Raw genomic sequence first — 23,516 nt, 5'->3', positions numbered from 1 at the left:
TGTTCTAAATTCAAACATTACAATATGATCTAGACAATTTAACTATGTTTTTATAACTTTGCAAACAAATCACTTTTGATAATAGCTTTTGCCAAAATCAAGCCAAATTTGCTGACAACTGTATATTGGGACAGCACAAGAAATTTGTTTAATACAGAGTTACATCACCTTTCGCCTTAACAACTGCCTGAACTCTTAATGGCATTGTATTTATCAAAGATTGGCACATTTGAGGAGAAAAATTATCCCAAATTTCCTGCAGTTTTGCCCGCAAATCAAAAATTGTTCGTTGAGGGTGGTTTCTTAAATATTGCTTCATTTTATGCCACACAGTTTCTATAACCTTCAGGTCCAGACTACTTGAAGGATGGGATAGAACTTTTATATTATTATTACCGAACCAATTTTTAGTAGATTTTGCTGAATGGCACGATGCTCCATCTTGTTGGAAAATATAGTCTTCGTTTGGAAACAATTCTTGAGCACTAGTCAAAAGTGAGGTCTCAAGTATATGTTGATATTTTTGGGCGTTAACAGTGCCATCTATAAAATCTAATTTGCCCAAACCTCTTGCTGACATGCAACCCCAAACCATAATCCCCTTAGGAATTTTAACAACCCTCTTTAAGCAATCTTTATGAAAGGCTTCTGCTTTATTTCGTATTATTCGTTTTAGATGATCTCCAACGCAATCATCAAATTTAGACTCATCGCTAAATATGACCGTATTCCAATCATTTTATGTCCACGATAATTTAGATTTTGCCCAATTGTAGCGATTTTTCTTTTGAATTTCTGTCAGTAGCGGTTTTTCTTTGGCCTAAATAAGAATTTGTATCAATAATATTCAGGTAATTGATTATCCACACAAAATAAAGTTTATCTTGTAAAACCCCAGACCGCATTTGTGGATATATTTTCGGCAACATTCTCTTGATATATTTAAACCAGTTACAGTATAACATTTAACTATTACTTCGCGAAGAGTACTTCTTCTCGCAGACTTGCAAATTTTTACTAAATTTCGTAAATCTCTTTGAGATACAACTTTTGGCCTTCCCGAACTTTTACCTCTAACGGCTCTAACGTCTACATTGATTCGCCGTATTTTTTGATTATATTAAAGACCCTGGTTTTTGGAATACTTAAATCATCAGAAATTTTTCGAATTGTTTTTCCCGTACTGTATTGACGAATGATAATTTCGCGTAGTTTTTGATTTGTAGCTTTTCCACGGACCATTACTTTGAATTAAATAATTAACAAAATTGAAAATTAAAAAAATTAAAATTACTTACAGTATAAAAAAATTAAAATTACTTACAGTAAATCTCACTACTCAAAGTATCGAATCACTTACAAGCTGTCAATGCTGAAGTAAACAGTTTGCGACATTTGACGTTTATAGCAAAGCCGCCTATGATGATATTAATTATTTAAAAATACTTGTCCCAACATTTAGTTGTTAGCAAATTTGTCCTTTTATGAACAAAATTCTCTACTGTAAATATGGATTGATTTACAAATTCATAAAAATATTGTCAAGTTGTTTAGGATATATGGCTATGATTATATTTAAAAAATTAAACATATATTTTTCAGTCATTTTGAAAAACCAGGGCAATAATTCCAAAATATTACCTTATCCCAACATATAGTTGTTAGGGCTCGTATAGATTTTCTGTAATGCTCATGGTATGAGTTGTAGAGAATATTGTCCTCAGACTTTCTTATCTATGCTCAAACTGGTGCATTTTGTCGAAGAGGCATATTTTCCGCAATCGCGGAAGATTTCTTCGTGCGAAATATTGTATATAATGTTTTGATATATTTTTACAATTTAACACCCCATAAGTATCTCTTTGAACTCTCCTTTTCAAATTCTATTTTTACAGTCAGTGAATAACATTGAATAACATGTAGTTAAAGTCAGATTCAGATTTAAAATTATAATAAATTCAGATTTCTTTGAATTTTTTAGCCTCTTTAGCCTCAATTATTTTCAGGATATGGGATAATTGCCACTTGCACGACCAGTGACGCCCCTACAGATAGTGGAGCTATTTTGAAAGATAATTCGAAAGATTTTTGGGCGTGGATCGATACAGATCGATTAGTTAAATTTTTTAGTTTGCACAGTTTGCCGAAAAATGCATACAGGGTGAGGAAAAATAAATAATAACCGATTTAAACTGTGTTTCGAAACAAGGCAGAACATTTTCGACATTTTTTTTTAAATAGAACATAACCTAAAAAGGGGGTCAAATTGCATTTAGAATTATATCCAGAAAATCGACAATGGAAATCTTTCAAATTAAATATCTCGGAAAGTGTGCATTTTCGAAACACAGTTTAAATGGGGCGAATATAGAGCTCCACTAGCTCTATCTGTAAAGGCCTCACTGGTCGTTTATAACCTATTTACTGTTTCCGAGAGGAAACATCTTATTTTTATTTACACCTTTATTAGCCGACCATACCAACAGGTATTATGGTAGGCTATTAAGATCGGCAAAAAATTTTTTTTTTTTAATTTCACTCAGAATAAGTTATTTGGGTTATAAATGACCTATATACAAAATATTTTCATGGTGTCTGTCTGTAACACGATAACTCAAAAACCGCTAAACCGATTTTAACCAAATTTGGCACAAAAATACTGTGGCACCCGAGAATCTGGCCATTAGTTTTTGGTGGGCGTGGGGGGTTGGTAACGGGGTATGGAAGGGGGTTAAAAATTTTAAAAAATCGTATCTCCAAAATTACAGTATCTAGCGAAACGCGGTTTTCAATTTAAGATTAGGAATAATATTTGCAACAAAATTTGTAATAACATCAAAATCAGTCAAAGTCACAGTTTTTGAGATAAAAAAAAATTGGAAAAATTCCTTTACTTTGAAACTAAAAGAACTGCAACTATCAACTTTTTATTAACATATTTTAGTATGGGCGGCTATACGTGCCTCTCGGTGCCAATTTTTTTTCCGCTGGTATAATTTAATGTAGCAACCAAACGCCAACATTTTCGAAGTGTTTCCACGCTTAATTTCAACGTTAACACCTTAAAAATTATTTAGAATCATAAAAAATATTCCCTCTTCTAAAAACACACGGATTTTGGTAGCTCAACCGGACTAATAGGAGCCTGGTAGTGGTAGGAAAAACTTGAAGCGCGCTGGTACAATAACTGCAACGGAAGAAGGAAGAAGACGCAAAAAGGTCCCCTGTATTTGAATCGCAATGTCCGGCAAATTTCATCGGACATTATAGTGGTCCTACGAACACAGCGTTTCGATTTCGTTATTCCGGTCTCGCGTTCGTGACGTAGGCGGTCTGCCGCCCGCCCGCGCGCCTTTGTATGACTCACCAGAGGGCGCATGCGAGCGACGTGAAGCCCCGGTAGGTGGAGCAGTCGTAGTACAACTTTTAACCAGGAGAGTTCGTTTACGGTGCGGTTCCGCGTTCTGGTGGAAAAACTCTTTTTGGAAATGTTGCGTCCGACGACGTTCGTCTGTGTTTTCGGCCTGCTAGCGGGGATTTTAGCCCAAACAGAGGTAAGTCTATTTCAAGGCGGTCAATGATACTGTGTACATGACGACAAAGGAACGAGTCGGCCGTCATCGCGACGACGACATGCGGTGACATCGATTTTTCCACGGTTTCTTCGGCTGTTTGTGTGTATTCTTGCGGAGCGGGTTGCCCCACGGCGGTTCCACGCCCCTAACACATTCGTTTTTTCGCTTTTCCGGCCCTATATCCACAGGGATTTTCGTCAAAATAAATAACAAGTTCTTAATTAAAGGTCCGATGAAGTGGAAGTAAATAGAACAACATCAACAGTCTATTAGACCTAAATTTATTCTGTTCTTATTTAGTTAATGGTTTTTATAGTGAATTTTTTTTTCAATCATGGAAGGAAGTAATCAATTTTTCTACCTTACATCTACTCAGATTATCGTCTAAAACAACTAATGGTGAAACTAAATGATGAACATAAACAATCCATTTGATTCAAATTTACAACGTCCTTATAAGAGAAATGCGTTTTATTACATATGTAAATTTTATATTACTTTGAAGATATGGAAGGTGTCAAGTACTTTGAACTATCAAACGATTTTAGAAAAATTAGTTGGGTGTAAAATTTATTTCAATGACCTTTACTAAGACAGGTCAAATTTACTTTGCCTATGGTCTTTACTAATTGAAAGGTTCAGGGGAAAACATTCTACCACATTATAATAGGTCTAATTGGTCCCTACAAAATGCATAAACTCTGCAGAGCAATAATCTGTTAAATCCTTTGATATATGCCTAGTCAAAATATACAAACAGGCAAAGAACCTGATAAACAACAATCGTCCAGGGACATAACTTGATAAGTCCATTTAATTGCACCATCATATTTAGGCATAAAATGTTTTAATAAGATTATTTCTAAACTTGTGCCAACTTTGCATCAGGACAAGGGTGCATAAATGGGAGGGGTAATGGGGATAATTATCCCTCCTAGAAAGAAATTTATAATAATAATAATAGCTCCCGTATATAGCGTTTGATGCCTTAGAAGTAGCAAGGTACAGCTTGCTATACTAGAGCCGTTCGGTATACAAGGAAGGTAATGTGGCTAGCACTACGCTTCAACCGCCTATTGTTACCTCAGGATTGTGAATCCCAAGTACTCAAGAAATTTATAAATCAGATAAAATGTTACCATAAAAGAAATTAATAAAGCCAATCAAAATAGAAAATTCAGCCCAATCAGAGTTTATCTTTTTCCGCAGTCACAACATCTTTCAGCAAAAATTCAATGTAATATTCTATTTAAATATTACCACTACCCGTTCCAGACTCAATCTCTAGATGCGCCACTGTATCAGGATAATTATAAAAACAAACTGCGAAAATTCTTATTAGATAATGTATTTTAATCGGTAAATTAATTTTTTAATTTTTAGGTGTAATTTAAGTACTTTTTCTTTTCTATGTTCTGTTTTTTCCTGACTAGTCGCGAGTCGTGAGTTGTTTTAGGAGTGTTTTGTGCAACTATTAGAGTTTTGATTTTTGTCATTATGTCGGAACAGTGGATTTTCTGGAGGCTCTGGCCAATATATATACCTGTGTCATTTGTGCCTGTGTGTTAACCTAACTGTAGGTTCCCTTAAGTACTCTTGAAGATACACACTGCCTCATATCTGAGTGTATTTTGAAAACATTTTTTTAGTTTGTTAGGCGTCCACATTTTCATTAAATTTTTTCTGGTTTTCAAAATTTAGTATTTATTTCATTTCCCATTACTGTAATTAGTAAACCTACAAAACATAGTCATTACAAGTATAGTAGTCACATTATTACGTTCCGAACGAGGCGTTTTCTCGCTCTCCTGTAAAATTAGTGAAATGCCACATCAATCATGTTTTTCCTCTGGACTCTGGACCCTTCAATCAAAATCATCAATTGTAAAATACAAACCAAACGTGTTATTCCTGTGAAGACACGAATGGGGTCAAGATTCTTGAAAAGTCCAACAATTTTCACACCTTGAGTTTTAAAAAAAATCTTAAGTTTTAAATGGAAGATAACCGAGAAATGGATATAAAAAAGAGATGAGTAATTAAGACCCAGTCGAGCTGATGTAAATAGAGAAAAGTCAACAACCTGAATATCTAAATTAGATGCTATATTTTTGCGTACTTTCATTACTATTAAATTGTTACAATATAATTTTTTTCCTTAATTTATTAATTTTATATATTTTTGTAGACATCGAAGGGTTTCAGTGTCCTGTATATAAAACGATTAAAACCATTTCACCACTGAATCTTGTCGAGGTGTGTATTTTAGGTGTACGATATGAATATGCAATAGATATAAGCTGTACTGTAACAAATTACCTATAACAGATGCGAAAGAACACCGAATTACGCGTTCAGGTTTCTGTGACCTTCAGAAAGAGTTCATAGACAATCGGCATCAATGTATAGTTTGGGTTATTATTTGTTTGGGTGAAAATAATCTGCACCAATATGTTATCGAGGCATACAAAAAGGTCCACAGACTTCGAGACATACGAAAAATCAAGTCCATTTAGCGTGTGTCGCAATTTTCACACCTTTTTATATAGCTATAGCAACAGCAGCGACTATGAAAAAAGCTGTGTGATTTTCATAGAAAATAAGGGCACCTGTAATTAATTTGAGAATGTTATAAATCGCTAAAAGAGGTTTCAAATCTCTTGGATTTCTATTAATATTAAATAAATTTTATTAAAAATTGAACTAAAATTGTTAGTATCATTAAAAACAATTCAAATTCAAAAATTGTATCAGTCAAATTCCCTTATTTAAGGTGAATATTAAAGTAAATATAAATACAGCTCATTCTAAGCTCTACTTATCTTTAAGAAAAATTTAAATCATTGTTGCAATTGGGCCTTAATGCCATTTCGAATGAACAATAGTATTAATAATGTACATTATAATAATAATAAATTTTATATCATAGTGTGTATTAAAACTACTAAAACCCTTTTAAATTGATATTATATTAACAACTTTTGTTTTTTAATCCAAAAAAAAGTTACCAATTTTCTCAATCAGAATATTTGCGGTCCTGAAAAGGACCTCCGTTTTCCCATGTCCGTCAAGGTAGGTAATGGGTAAACGGTAAAAAAACAGGATAATGAAATTTAAAAAATTACAAAAATTGTTCAAAAGTGCCTCCCTCTTGCATTAAACAATAACCCAAATGATCATAAAATCCCCTCCACACATTGGATAACATATCAGGGGTGACAGTGTCAAAGGCATTAAATATTTTCTGTCTTAACTGCTCCAAGTTTTTAATTTCTTCATGGCCGTAAATTTTAGATTGTATGTACTCCCATAAAATCATTCACCGAGAAGTCAGGCGAAATTAAATGTCAGTCTAAACAAAACTGTAATTTTTGAAAACTTGTCAAAATTTGGACACACGCTAACTGGACTTGATTTTCCTATGTCTCGAAGTCTGTGGACTTTTCTGTATAATCTCACAGTAATTTAATAGATTGCTCGTCATATTATATCAGCTCGTAGGAGATTAGGAAAAAAAAAGATATTTATAGTTTAAAAAATAATTTATTTAACAAAATTTAATTAAAGACGTGACAAAATAGTTACATTTCTATTGGTTCTATCGGACTTTTTTCGACTGTATAAATCTTTATTTTTTGTACTAACTTTAATGCATAAAATATTTTCAATCTAATAAATAATTTAATGATGTAAATAAGAGGAAATTTCTCACATGGGTGGTCAAATTCTATAGTTTTCATTATATCAAACAGCCTCTGAATGTTTTATTCAGTGCAAAACTCATCAAAATTTAATATAAATAATTTTTCCAGCCCGTCAAAAAAAAATGAACAAATTTTTCCACTTTCATGATCAAAGGCTTTTAAATGGGTAAATAATTTCGAGTTATCCAGAGATTCGGATTCTTTTGCAAATTTTAGACAAATATCACATTGATGTATTTGAAGACCCTTTTTAATGATGTAGTCAAACATAATTAAAGGCATTTTGAGTTGAAATCTTTTCTCAGAGGCTGTTTGATATAATGAAAACTATAAAATTTGACCACCCATGTGAGAAATTTCCTCTTATTTACATCATTAAATGATTTATTAGATTGAAAATATTTGATGTATTAAGTGTACAAATAAAGATTTATATAGTCGAAAAAGTCCGATAGAACCAATAGAAAGGTAACTATTTTGTCACATTTTTAATTAAATTTTGTTAAATAAATTAATTTTTATACTATAAATATCTTTTTTTCCTTATAAATAAAACACATTTGCATTCCATTTTAAATAAGATATACAAATTACCAAACCTTAGAAATAACAGTTCAAAAGTTCAACAAAATCCTACACGCGTTTTTAAAAAGAAACATATAACCACGCACTATGTCATTCCAGCAAGCGAATACGACACAGCATAGGTTTCCGGACTAAACGACTGGTGTATTTACACCACTCAATAGGCGTGTCGGGTTTGCCGAGCGGTTTCCGATGCAGTCGCTTTCTTTCGCATCTGTTATAGGTAATTTGTGGTACTGTGTGTTCCTGTATAGTTATTTTCTTCTTATTTAAAAGGGATTTATTTCATTAATTGTGTATTTTTTTAATTCTTTTTAGTCTTCAAGGGGGGATGCTCATCCAATCCAGAAAGTCATTTTTTTTGGAATTTCAGATGATGGTTTGTTTAATAAATATGAGATTAGAATTTCTTGACTTATAACGAGTTATAACTCATCACACAGTCTCAGGGCTTTAACAAAAGCCAGTATCTGATACGGCTCCGCACAGAGGCCAGCTCTCCATCCTCGAAATCAGCCGTTCATCGCACGTCGTCTTGGCGCACTTAGTGATAAGTTGTTTCCCCATTTTCCCCACAGAATCTGCATTCGCCGTTGTTTCTCAGCTTCAGCCTACTGAGGTGTTCGTTGAGGGGTCCTGTTAAAAACCCCATCAAAATCCGAAGATTGTTTTTACTTAAATCAAGGAAAATCTTTTTTTTTCTCGGTCTTAAGTTCTGAGGACTGGAGGACTCCCATTTGTTTTTAGGTTAGACAACTACAAAGGCATATCTTTAGTGTTTTAGTTACCGGAATTTCCTTTGTACAAGCATATTTCAATTATGAGTGATATTTTCATACATATATGTACAAATATTTTTTGATTTTTCAGTTTCGTTAGGTTAGGTTAGGTTATATATCAATATGTCAGTCGATATTACTGTTTAAGCAATATCGTGTTTATGTACCTTCTTCAAACATCGGTGGGTTTTCTGTAGGTGGATTAAACAACGATCTAATAATATATCGACGTATCCTCGAGCGTCTAGTTAAAGTTAAGATAGAATTTTACCGTATGTTTCGTTTTATTAAATTTAAATTAAATATTATTTTCTTAATTGTTTCTTGTTTGCTCTGGCGATGAGGGATAAATTCTTAGAAAAGTCAAATTAATTAATTTTGTTAAAGAATTTCACCAGGAATTTCACCAAGACTAAAAATGTATTCAATTAATGTATCTTTATTTAAAAAAAAACTATTTAAAAATCCTTATAACACCACCGGTTCTTGTGTGGGTGGACGAAAGATGACTTCATAGAAATATCTTCTTACTGCATTTTCATTCTTTCGTGATTTTTTTTTTGGGTTTTGGACGCTTGGTTTTTACTGATGGTTTATCGGTTTACCGGTTAAATGTCCTAAAATAGCGGTAAAATATTACCGGTAAATCGTCTTCAAATACTGGTAATTTCGGTAGTCATCCAAAAATAAATATACACTAATCTAGAAGCAAGAAGCCAACTTTTCCAGAACTCAGAAAATGTTCGATACAACGAAACCCAATCGAAAATACAATATTTATTGTATGCTATTAAAATTTAATATTTAGTATTAAAGTATATTATTTAGAATTAAATTACACCGAAAAAACATGGTATAATTTTCAATCGCAGCATGGCAACCAATAAAAATTGCTTTAAAGCAGTTAGTTGCAAAATTTTTAAAATGTAGGATTGCTAAAGTAACAAATAAGAGCACCACTTTAAGTATCGATGTTGTATGTCCTTTAATCCTTACATAATCGTAATTGTAAACAACTTGATTCTAAAAAATACGGAATATAAATAGCATCAAATCCGCTATAACAAAGACAATAGTGTATCTATAATATTTTCAAAGAAAATTGGAAATATTGGGATTCGGACTCTTAGTTCGTTTGTCGACGATGCCGACAATGACAATGACAGACAAAATAAAGAGTCTTATCCTATTCAAATCCTATTTTCAATTGACATTGAAAAACTATAACTAGTTCAACACATCTCAAAGTTGAAAATGCAAGAATTTGAACACGAACGCTATTGATATTGATGATATGATTCGTTAATTCTAACTCAGTCTCTAAAAAGGTCAAAATTGAACTGCTCTAATATTTCTGTTTCTTCAACATCAACAGACACTATTGTCGATTAATCAAAATCTGTTTCTTTCAGTAAGAAAAAAAGCAAAGGCCAACCAGGCATGAATCTGTAAAATAAAATAACATCTATGGTTATTGCCCAAACCTTGAAATCAGAAATCCAATATTTTCAGCAAGAAGGAATTTGAGGAAATATTTAAAAATGCTGCTTTAATTTGATAGAAGTTGCTTTTATATTTTTTTCCGCTGGTTCTGATAAAGAATAACCTAGAGTTCCCAACTTTCAAAATAAAAAATAGAGGACTAGAGAGTAAAAAAGCGCCTCAGACGTAATACCATATGACGCGTCCAGTTGGCTTGGAAAGGAACATCGATTAATTTCCCCATATAATTTTACACTCGATTTTACATATAAAATGACAGCGATCTTCATTTCATAGCCATCGCTGATGAACGTTTTTCTCGATCATATTGTATTTCTTGTGCGTAAATATTGCTTTTCTGTACGAACGAGTGGGAGTACCGAAAACACATTGTTTCCAAATTAACAATTTTATTAAGAATTTTGGCGATAGATGAATATTTTCTATATTTTGGGTTGTAGTTCAGTCATTGGGGATCAAAAAGGGGGCCTACTTGGAAAAAAGTCCGAAAGTTTTGAAACTCTGCAGGTTTATAGGTTTTGGGGCCCCTGAACTAAAATCCATAAAATGCACATTTCCAGACATGCCGCCGGCGCCGCCATCTTGCCAAAAATAGGTATTTTGTGAATGTCTCAAAAACTATGCGTTTTTCGCGAAAATTTGAGGAGAGCAAAATTAAAGAGAATGAAATTTCCTATAAAAACGGTTTTATGAAAATTTTCGCTAAAGTCAACCGTTTAGGCACAAAATCCCTGGAAATTTTACAATTTTACGTAAAATATGATATATTATGTATAGTCGATTTTCCAAAATTAAATGTCGATTAGGGTTCACTAAAACTGGTTTTAGTTTAGTTTCTTCAATTTTGTCATGAAACAGTGACGTATCATTAATTCGCTCATTAATTTATGAATAATTAATTGTTGTGCTGGACAGCATTCATTGCGAACTTACCACCAGGTTCAGCATTGGTCTGGTTGTACCAATGATGCCGAAGAATGGGGTTGGAAGAAAACAAAAACAGGCATTACTCCAGACAATGTTGAAAGATCCAGCTCCAAAATCCCTAATGGCATTTTTATCCTGTAAATGTAAAACCAACAACTATGGTAAAGCCTGCGGATGCAGAAAAGCAGGATTAAAATGTTCAATGATTTGTGCATACTGCAATGGGAAATCCTGTGACAACGTCACTGAAGTGTCACTCGACGAATCCGATGAAGAGGAGTTGGACTTGCCTGTAGATATCCCTCTGGCGGCTGAAGATGAAGAGTTGGACGAATTGAGAGACCAGGCTGATGAGTCCAGCACAGCAGACACGATCGACTTTGACATCAATGAGCCAGATCCGTCGGGCTTGTGCAGATAAGTTAAAGTTTTTAATTTATCTAGAGGAGTAGGCCTCCGGGGAGACCACGTTAAAATAAACGCGCCATATACTTTACCTCTTGGGTGATGTGGAAACAAGTACACATTTTCAATAATTAAAATTAATTATTTATAAATTAATGAGCGAATTAATGATACACCACTATTTTATGACAAAATTGAAGAAACTAAACTAAAACTAGTTTTAGTGAACCCTAATCGACATTTGATTTCGGAAAATCGACTATACATAATATATCATATAAGCAAAATTGTAAAATATTCAGGGATTTTGTGCCTAAACGGTTGACTTTAGCGAAAATTTTCATAAAACCTTTTTTATAGGAAATTTTATTCTCTTTAATTTTGCTCTCCTCAAATTTTCGCGAAAAACGCATAGTTTTCGAGATATTCACAAAATACCGATTTTGGGCGCCATCTTGGCAAGATGGCGGCGCCGGCGGCAACTCTGGAAATGTGCATTTTATGGATTTTAGTTAAGGACCCCAAAACCTATAAACCTGCAAAGTTGCAAAACTTCCGGACTTTTTTCCAAGCAAAAATCCCCAATGACTGAACTATTGGGTGTGTAAAAATGAGGACTTTTTTAATACGGGAGAGAAAAGATAGAAAGAGAAGAGTACGATCAAAAAGAGGACTGTCCTCTGGAATAGAGGACGGTTGGTAACCTTAGAATAACCGGTAAATTTGATATCCTTATACAGTGTGAGTCAGGAGTCTTAAACGAGTGCAAATATTTTCAGGGCTGGTAGATCTCGATAAAAGAAACACATTTCCTCTTTGCCGTTTGGTTTGTTTAGTTAGTAATAAGTCCAAAATAACCGAGATATTTTACTATGAAAATTTCCAAAAAAATACTTAATTTAACTACTTAAACTATTTGGATCTTTTTTATCTGGGTTTTCTTTCTTGTAAATATAATTTAATGTACTATCTATGTTGCCATATTATCAAAAAATTATGATTTTTAACTAAAAACTAAAAAAAAATCGAAAATTTTTTCCAATTTTTTTTTGCGAAAAAAACTTCATATTCTGGAGTCGAAATATACTCGTACTACTCCTAAAATGTTTGCACTTTTTTAAGACTCACCCTGTATAGTGGGCGCGCTATAGAATATAGTGACTGCAGTTCACTCTATATTTTTATTTTAATAACATCGTTAGTAGTAAAATGAGTTTTATTGTTGACAACAACCCGAGTGGGGGATTTGCCTACATCTGCATTTATTAGCGTGGTTGTGCTGGCTTGCGGATTATATAAGCGGACGTGCAAATATTATCTTTGTAACTTACCTGGCCGAAGCTCTATTGCATTGGGAATCGTTCGGTCACGATTGGTACACGTCGTGCCACTTTTGACATCGCAACATTGTAGGATTTTAAAATTACGGTCGGTCGGTGACTTGCGCGTGACAATAATGACAGGTTTCCATGATTGCTTTTTAGGAATACTTTATTTTATATTAGGAAAATTGATTTTCGGCGAGGCGGTTTAAATATACAGTAAAGTAAAGTAAAGATTTCAGTTAACGTCTCCTTTTGGCTGCCAGGGCTAATCTGGACGGGGCCTACTTTGTTTACGCGGAATCTGAACCGCGGTCCTCGGGCATATCATGGTCAATGGCCTACCGACTTAGGAAGTGTCTAAATCAACTCTTAGTGTGCGAACACAGTGCAAGCAGGTTTCCCGCTTACCGGTAGTCGGCGTGGATCTGGGTACCTATTCTTGACATCGTTCGCAACTTTGCGTATACACGCATCACGTGTGTTGTTTTTTACAGGGTGTCCCAGAAACAAGCGCAAGTATTTTAAGGGGTGGCGGATCTCGTTAAAAGAAACATATGCTCTCTTTATCGTTTTTCAAATAATTACAATATAACGGAGTTATTTTACTTTGAAAATTCCACACCTGTAATTTTTAACCAATCAAAACGTGTTTTTTTGATAAATCACCATGGCAACGGATAAATTTTAGTGAAAATTTTTTCCTTGTGGGCACCCAACAGCGAATTATACTGGAAATTTTTTGACGTTTATAATGACAGAATATATTTTTGAGAGTCTGGTTTTTATTTGTTTACATGATAATTTTGATACATTTCAATTACAAAGCTGAGATGAAAGTTTGTAAACTGCTTCCATACGCTTGACTTCGATTTCCTAGTATTCGCGGGTGTCAACTGCTTAATCTCCTGGCGAATATTTTCTTTGCTTTCATGACCGAAGCGAAACATTTTTTTTAAGCCGTGCCGCTTGACAGCTTCAAAACTGAAATAGTTTTTAAGTTTGGGTGTCTCTTAGTTGTCATAGTAACTAAATAATCAATTCGACCAAAAAGCGAAAAACACATTTTAATTATTTGATTTTCAAACACAATTTGGTGTGGAATTTTCTTACCGAATACCACACGAGGTCAAATTAAATCCGGACATTTTTTCTCGCTCATGAATATTTTTAGAAAATTATCCCTCGTCTTCGACTCGGGATAATTTTCAAAATATTCATGGGCTCGAAAAAATTTCCGGAAATAATTTGACCTCTAGTGGTATTACTAGTGAAAATTTCACACCTCTACTTTTCAACCAATAACATGCTTTAATGTTGACTAGTTACCATGGCAACTGAAAAAATTTCCGGAAATTTTTTCGAGGCGCCACGAAACTTTAGTGGAAATTTTTTGACAGTTGAAAAGGTAAACATAAGATCTACAATCATAATGTGAATGAACTACAAACTGTTTCCATACACTTGATTTTGATTTTCGGGTGTTATCTGGTTTTATATTTTCAATTTCTTCTTTAATGACTTGTTGGTTTACTTTTTCCAAATCGCGACATTTCGCTATACACTTCTTACTCTACGTACAGACGTTTTAAAACTAGTAATAGCTTAATGACAGAATCGCAAACAAAAATGACAAAACACATAATATGTCAAAAACATCAATACCTTGGCCAACTTAACAAATTGAAATTATTTTAAAATGTCATGTTGGATTAATATTTTTTTTCAAATTTAGGTGTGAAATTTTCTTACCGAATACCACGCAAGCTTAAATTATTCCTGGAAATTTTCTTTCGGGCACGAATATTTTAGGAAAATTATCCCTCGTCTTCGACTCGGGATAATTTTCAAAATATTCGTGCCCTCAAAAAAATTTCCGAAAATAATTTAAGCTCTTGTGATATTATAAGTGAAAATTTCCAAAAGAAATGATTTTTTGCTAAAATTTTGAGAACCACTGGATCTTTTCTGGATTTTCTTTCTTGTAAATTTAATCTACTACCTATGTTGCCATATCATCAAGAAATTATTTTTTTTTAAATAAAAACTAAAAAAATTCCAATAAAATTTTCAAAAAATTTCGAATTTTCCAAAAAAAAATTTTCGCGAAAAAAACCTCATAGGCGTGTTTCTGGGGTTGAACTATACTACCAGTTAAAATACTTGCACTTATTTCTGGGACACCCTGTATATGGGTACATGGTAGCGCCACGCCGCCTCGCGCTTATAACCTTGAAAAATTAAACCGTGTTATCAAATCGGCTAGTTCACAGTGAAAGCAGGTAGGCGCCGTAAACCAGCGTTCATCGGCGTTCTCGCTTTTACCGGAACGAAGGCTGGCCAAAATTATGTTTTATGATTTTTTTTGCTCTTTTGCTAGTAATATTAATTATTAGAGGAGAGGGTGCTAATATGGAACCCCGTTTTGTTTTTCCTACACAATATTTTTTCCTCTACTCTGAAACCCTTTCCACCGATCAAATAGGGCCATTCTGTGCAAAACCGAGCAATTGGATGAGGATGATAAAACAAGAAAGTAATTTGTATATTATAGACGATATTTGAGCGAGGATAGGTGTTATAGGGTAAAGACTATTTCCTTTAAGAATCTATTTAAATCAATGTTTTTTTTGGCAGTGGCAAATATTGGTAAGATTTTTGTACATATTCCAAAGCTGGAAACAAGCATTGAACGGACACTAATTTCCATGCGGAATATTGCCGAATAGTCTTACACCTTATAAAAATGCCTCCGATTTTTTAAATAGAAAACATTATAAAGAAATAGATAATAAGGAAAAGTTTCAAAATAAAAATATGTATAAAACAGGACTTGCCAGCTGGGCTCTGTATCCATCATGAAAGTTATTATAAACAATTTGCAAAAAAGCACTATACAAACAATTCCACTATTTAATAATCTTAGAAATATTCAGAAGACACTCAAGATAATTCACACTTATAACTGAAATATTATTTGATAGTCAACTTACGACTTAAAAAAGCTAATAAATGTGCTTACATTTAGTATTTATAGATTTATATTCAGTTAAGATAAAAAATGAAAATAAAAAATATCACTTTTGGCCAGGTTTATATATAGACCAAATACCCCTATGTGCGGCGCCGGCCTTTGAATATGGAAAAAACACCTATTTGAGACAACCTCAAAGGAATAAAAAGCCTCTCTGTGTTTCCACACATAGAAAACACATAAAGTATTTTATAATAATTTTAATATATTGTGTTATCCATTATACTATTCTGTTTTTATGAATTTATAATTCTTTAATTAAATAAAAAGCCTATGCATTACATGTTTCTATCAAAATGAATATATTTATTTATAGGATGTTTTTTTTTTATCATAATATCAATACGTAGTTCATTAACGTAGTTTTCGTGTAGTTAATAAACGGGAAAAGTAATTTTTGAAGAAAAACTACACGTAGTTAATCAGTTAAATTATTTCTTAATTATCTACTTCCGAACCCTTCTCGCATCTCCGAAAAAGCCAAATAAAATAATACACGTGATGCATATACGGAAAGTTACGCATCATGTGTATTGTTATACGGCTTTTTCGGAGATGCGAGATGCCAGCGATATTTGAAGATGCGAGTGGTCAAGAATAGGTCCCCAGAGGCGGCGCTGGTTGCCGGTAAGCAGAAACCTGCCTCCACTATGTTTGTACCCTTACTCACGAGATATCCGATCTCATCCTGCCTCGAACCGGCGTGAATGAGCAGTGTGTATCAATAGATTTTACACTTTTCCCTTGGACAACAGCACGATACAGAGTTTCGAACCGGTCACCCGTCCATCCACATCGCAACCAAAATAGGCATAGTCAATATCTCCTTATAACCATAGGGCCTCTTCTTTTCCACATGACGCCATCTCGATGGGTTTCAAGATAATTTATGCACATATTATTCTATAATATGTGCATATATTATCGCTTAGATCTTGTTAATATATTTTGAAGATAATTAATAATTATAAGAGTATTAATAGAGTAATTTTGTTAGGAATTTCTAAACTTCAGTAAATTTACAATTTGTTCGAAATATGTGAAGCCTTCCTAGTTAAAACAAAATATTGACGAGATTAATATAAATCATATTAACCTAACCTAACCAAGAAATTTTTATACAATATATATTTTCGTAAACCCTAAATATTTATGTTACCCTAAATAGTTTTTGAATATAGCTATATTTTACAGGTGCAGGTTTGTTTGTTTAAATTATTTGTTTGAGGTATTTCATTTGTATTCATGTTGCTAAAAGGCGTTACATAATTATTTTAGCAAGCCTATATCAAGATTATGTAATGCCATTTTAGTTAAGGCTCATCGAAAGGAAGTGCATCCGTTATAAGCTTTCCAACGGGTATTTGAAAACATACATAGTTTACAGTTCAGCTTGACGGTGACTCAACTTAATCTGCAGTCCGGTCTTCGTTGGCAGATGCTAAAAAATTGATTAAAAATCAAGGACAACGCGATTTAAGAATACCTATCAAACAACTTATTTTGGGTAATTTTTTTAGCTGAAACCACTTATAAAAAATGAAATAAAAAAATTCAGTAGTTTTTGCAGTTATTGAAACGATAAGGAGACTTATCGGAGGGTGAAACCACCCCTCAAATATTAGAATATTTTTTATTTAAAAACCGGTAAGTTTTCCGGAAAAACTCTTAAACACGTATATTTTATTTTGTTGTTTTACATATTTTAAAATTTTTTATAAATTTATACAGTGTGTATCATAAAATATGACCATTGAGTAATCACAATTCTGCTTAAAAACTGCTTAACGTTTAAAGCTGATTTTTGGCAAACGGATTGACTGTGGGGTGTAGAGGTTCGATAAGGAGGGGTTTCTTGAATCTCAAATTCCAAGAGGGTGAAAACGCCCTTCAAATATTACAATATTTATTATTTAAAAAACGGTTAGTCTTTCGGGAAAACGCTTGGACAAGCATAATTTATTTGGTTTTTTACATATTTTGAAATTTTTTAAAAAATCATACAGGGTGTTCTAAAAAGTTGGGTAATTTCTTAACCACGATTCTGCTTAAACTGCTTGACGTAAAAAGCTTATTTTTAGCAAACGGATTTTTCGAAAGTCAAATTCCAACGAGATGAAACCCTCAAATATTACCAAGTTATATAATAATATCGCCATATTGTTTTTTCTCATGCTGACATAAATGAGAGAAAATGTTATCCAGTTTGTAGGTTAATGGAAATTCTTGCTTTGCTTTATCATCACCATTACAAATGATTAATTCGACGCGAACGAAGTCGCTGATACACGCTAGTATTTTATAAAACTCCTCCGTACAAGACTACTTTACAGGCCCTACCTCCTTTCCAAATCGAGATATAAGAGACTTATAGGTATGAGAATTGTGTGATGTAACGTTGTTTCGGGTAGTAAAAATTAAGTGGAAAAGAACCCGAACTGGACGTCGCTTTTGTGACAGTTTCAAATGTCAATAAAACTGTCGAAAAAGTATTAACACGTAAGGAGGGCTTAATTACGTAGTTGTTGTGTGCAATAACATTCAATAACTGAATTTTCTCGAATATTCAACTTTACCGAAATCACATTTTTATAGCTTCACAACTTCTCACACCGCACCGATTTGATCAAAAGCAAAAATGGATTCAAGCATTAAGCAGCTCGGCGAAACAAATAAACAAAGTGCTCATTACATTATCAAAAAATTAAATAAACATACCGGGTGCGTCTCGAAAGTGGTTCACCCCTATAGCTTTTTTATTTTTTCAGATAAAAAAACGAAATTTGGTTAGTATATGACAATCAAAAGTTATTGTAGTAAGTTTTGGTAAAATAGGAATGTGACCAAAAACAATTGAATACTTTTTTTTACAATTAATCCTCGTTTCCTCATCTGAAAAAATAAAAAAGTTATAGAGGTGAGCCACATTTGAGACTCACCCGGTATACTATGGGAGAATAAATTATAATTTGCATTATTATTGGTATACTTGTTTTAATCTAGTAGCATTAGTGCTTAAATTTTTTATGAACATCTAAAATTATAATTTATAATTATGTGCCTTAAAAAATCGTTATAACCTAAATAACCTCTATGTCTTCGCTAGCCAAATCGGTGCGTAAAACTATGCTCGCTACCGTAGTTGAACTCATCTAAAAAGATTTATTAGCTTGAATAATAAATTATAATACATACAAGTTAGATCTTTTAAAGATATTAACTTTTTTATTTTTAGAATTCACAAATTATACTTCCTCTAACACTTTTAGAATCACTATAAACTAAATTTTTCATATACACTGTACTGGCTATTTATATTTGTGTATTTGTATGCTATTTGTATATGCCAGTTGTTTACGATATTCTCTGATGGTGGCAGCACCGGCGGAGAAGGCACTTATCACCTATAAGCTTCATTCAGAACCTCCCATAGAGGAATAAATTAGTGGTGTCAGTTACACTTTATACTTTTTAGTTTACGATCATTCACAATGTTTAAAAAACACAATTAAAATTAATAGACTATCCCAGCAACAGCTTGCGTTAGTCAGTTGTGTCCATAGAGAAAGCCTACCTAATATTTAGCTTAATAAAATAATCAACTTTTGATTTCTAACCACAATTTTTCTTGACGGAAAATAATCAAAGCCCAAAATAACATTTATCCCAATTTTTGAAGTATAATTAGTGGAAAAGTTAAAATGGAAAAGTTAAAATTAGTTAAAATTAGTGGAAAAGTTAAAGTTTGACAACTTTTTCTACTAATTGAAAATGTCTACCACTAATTTTGACGTTCCGGCTGCTTAAATGTTGAAATTAAAGGAACAAACTTCTATGCTAATTGAAACCATTAATTTATTCCACTAATTCCGAGGTTCTGAATGAAGCTTAAAGGTTGATTCTCACTATACCTTACATATCAGCTCCCTTCCGTTTACATAAAATATATCACGTAAATGAATAGGACAATGCACACTATCCGTTCCGTTTTCCTTCCGTTCCATATCTTTCCTTCCATACATTTTTTGGCGGACGGACTGAAGCGTATCGGAAACAGCGTTGTCAAGTTCTTACAGTACCAGTAGTTTGTACCAGCTCTGTTAAAATTTTGCTGATATTTATTTATTCTTTCGCCTCTTAATTAAATCTTTTACCTTTTTCAAAAGATACAAATTTTTAAAATAAAACTTTCGTAATGATATAAATTCTACAATAAAAAGTATGGAACTGATACGGCCCGCGAGCTTACGTATATCGTCAATACAATAAAAATACGGAACGGATATGGAATGGAAACGGAAGGTATAGTGAGAATCAACCTTTAATGTTCGAGTAATAATAAAATGAACTAAACAAACGTCATAATTATAAAAATAGAGCCGTCGAAAAATAATATATCAATTGAGGTAATTATCCAATTTCACCTATTAACTAAAACAACTTAAATTACAGACATTAAAATTAATTAGGTGAAGATTAGGTGTAACTAATAATACGCGATTTCACAGCCTCGCTGGATGCGAATAATCTGTTACGTGCGATGAACACCGCTTTAGTGCTGCAGCCTTCACTTTAATTGCCACAGAATAGGTAATGGGATAATTTTAAAACTATATAGATTTAACTGTGTTAAATAATAGGTCGCGTTAAAACTAATGACACCCACCAGGTGCATTAACGAATTGCGGAGTAAACGTATAAAGGTCAAGAACCCTAATGGGAATATACAGGATGGTATTTGAAAAGTTGAGGAAAGTAACCAAATATGAAATACCATTTAGTTTTTGTGTTATATAAAGAAAGGTATTGCAAATCAAAAATTTTAATTCTTAGTTATTATCAGTCATACAGTTGTACACAACTTAAAAACTGTTGTATTCCTTGCTTTGTTAACGTAGGTACTCCACAGGGTGTTTAAAACTTGCACGAAAATATTAATATTTTGTTTTCCCTCGTATATAGATCGTATACAGATGGCAACTTTCATTTTTAATTTAAAAAATAGATACTACAAAGTCAAATAATCTACCTACAAGTTGCTTAAAAAATTATCAAAATCGGTCCACTAGAACACAAAATACAGGATGCTACAAATTCGAGGTACGAGCATTGGTATCTCGAAAACCGTAATAGATACAAAGATGATTAAATTAGAGCAAAGTTGCTCCTAAGGATGTTCACCAAGATGCCATCAATTTTTTTTTAGAAATTTTATTTTTTATATAAGATTGAGTTTTTTGGAAAAAATGAATTTTTTTGAAAATCAATTTTATTTTTTCCTGTCGTTACTTTTTAGAAAATAAAAAAACTAATTGCACATTCTCATAGCCACTTTATTAGGGCTATCTGACAGTATTTTGAGATTTTCAAATTAGCTGATAGTTTGTGAGATACAGAGGTCAACTTAATTTTTGTAAATACGGGCCTGCATTTTTTGTTTCAGGTTTTGAAAGAACTCGGTCTCCTGAAAACATTGATACGCACTTTATATTTTTACCGGCGTGAAGATAGCCAAGGTTTTTGATCCACGGTTTCAGATAAATCCCAGCCACAGTATTTTTTTTTTGTTTTGGGTACCTTAACAACAACAAAACTATTTAATTATTTATTTAAGTCCGACTCTGTTTTTTTTAATTATTTAATCTGATTATATTCATCGCAACAATATTGATAGGCGCTAATTAACATTGAATAAAGAAAATCGAGCCAATTGGAAGATTCAAATAAATTATATGCAGGTGATCCAGGTCAGCAATTTAAGGAAATTATTTTTAACTTTTTTTTATTGTGAATTTGAAGTCTCAGTGTGCGATCTAATAATGTGCATAATATTAATCGTAGTTATTATAAATAAATCAAACTTTCTCCAAACTAGTTTTCAACATGTTCGAAAGGGTTACTCCCTAATGCACAAATTTATTTTTAATTAATTTTAGTTTAATCTTATTTATAGCTCTTTGAACATATCTTCTCATATTTCCGAATGAAAAGGGTCAGTGATGGGCGGTGGGTAAGTACCCAATTTGTAGATAAATAAAATCTGAGTATATATGTATGTATATACCTGTACATTTAGATGAACATCCTAATTTTATAAAAGGTATTTACGACGACCGCATAGTAAATACCCGGTATAATACCGGGAACAGGAATATACCAATATATATATATTAGGAATATTGTAGATATATTCCTGATATTACTTGTATATTTCTGGTATTATACCGGATATTTACTATGCGGTCATTGGAAATACCTTTTATAAAATTAGACTGTTCATCTAAATGTACAGGTATATACCGGATACCCTATTTTTTTTTTCTACGCCCGTGTCTCGTTTTTCAGGTAGAATGCAGTGACGAAACTAGTTCTTCGTTGGGAGCTGTCTATTTCGAAAAATGACTCAAACTTATGTTCTTTTTTTTAAACAGGACACTCTATATATTATTTTTTATTTTATTTGTCTTGTTTTCTAAAATTATAATATGTATACTTCGAAAAATGACTCAAACTTATGTTCTTTTTTTTAAACAGGACACTCTATATATTATTTTTCTATTTTATTTGTCTTGCTTTCTAAAATTATAATATGTATACTCTAGGTATAGTTATTTATTTAGGTACTGCTAAACTGCTCTTATTTAAGAGTTATATTATAACTATACATAAAAATTAGCGTGGAATAGCCAATAACCCACATTTTACGTCGAATAAATTAGTTGATTGTTTTGATTACCTAATTTAAACCGGCCGACTATGTAATAAAGTTAAATAATGCATTTTTACCCCTTTTATGAAAATATGTAAGTATTTTAGAAAACCCGTAACAAGGAAAATAAAATAATATACAAAATATCGCAAAATATCGACAGATTCTAACGAAGAATTAGTTACGTCACTGCATTCTACGTAAAAAACTGTACGGGACACCGTTTTCACCTTATCGATAAGTTATAAGATAATCGAGATACAAAGGGAATCGAAAAATGCAATAATTTCAGATTCGCCCTGTATATTAGAAAGTAAGAGAGCTAGGACATATCTGTATGTAGCATCTTTAGTTTCATAAAAAAGTAACATCGTAATGTGAAAACCGCATCTTTGTAGCTCGACTCATAAACGAGAAACCCTGCAAAACACACGAAAATGGTACACCCTGTACAGACGTACTGCCAAATCAAGAAATCAACTACGAATGAAATCCAAGATCGATTTATATATTTTAATATTTTTTGTGTTCGTGATAATTCCTTTGCAACTTCCTCCAAAAACCGACAGTACGGGGAAGGAGCGTTTCGAGGAAGTAAACGGACGAAGGAGCGTTTTGACGAAGGAACACACAGTCGCATAAATCGACAATTTCCCATAGTAAATATATGATTTTTAGACGAAGGGACGCGAGGAAGGAACGAAGTGAAGTAGCGAAGTGTGAGTATGGGGCGTTACACTGGACGCGCGTTTCGCTAACCATGTTAGCATCATCAGCAGATTATTAAAAACTAAAATACAATCTACAATTTGAGCGTTTATATACTCACTCAGTAGGCACCGAGTGGGCGTGGCAAGATCTAGCCAACCGAGTCAGAGCCCACCGAGCGTAACAGTTAGATTTCCGCTACTAGAGTAGTAGGAACAAAGAACTTGAAGGAATTGGACCGTTGTCTCTGTTCATACTATCTTTA

General features: G+C 32.9%; 1 protein-coding gene across 1 annotated transcript in view; it reads left to right on the top strand.

Moving 5' to 3' along the window:
* Window positions 1-3,404: 3,404 nt before the first annotated feature.
* Window positions 3,405-23,516, top strand: part of LOC115874733 (amyloid-beta-like protein) — a 298,193-nt gene continuing 278,081 nt past the window's right edge. Inside the window, exon 1 of the mRNA XM_030890003.1 lies at window positions 3,405-3,554. Within this exon, the coding sequence (XP_030745863.1) occupies window positions 3,489-3,554 (66 nt within the window). The 5' untranslated portion in view covers window positions 3,405-3,488. The remainder of the gene's footprint in view (window positions 3,555-23,516) is intronic.

Source organism: Sitophilus oryzae, unplaced genomic scaffold (assembly GCF_002938485.1).
Source record: "Sitophilus oryzae breed Bouriz unplaced genomic scaffold, Soryzae_2.0 scaffold_1297_pilon_pilon, whole genome shotgun sequence".
In the NCBI taxonomy this organism is placed as follows: Eukaryota; Metazoa; Arthropoda; class Insecta; order Coleoptera; family Curculionidae; genus Sitophilus; species Sitophilus oryzae.
Note: the sequence above shows the minus strand (reverse complement) of the source record. Positions and strands in the feature narration are given on the sequence as shown.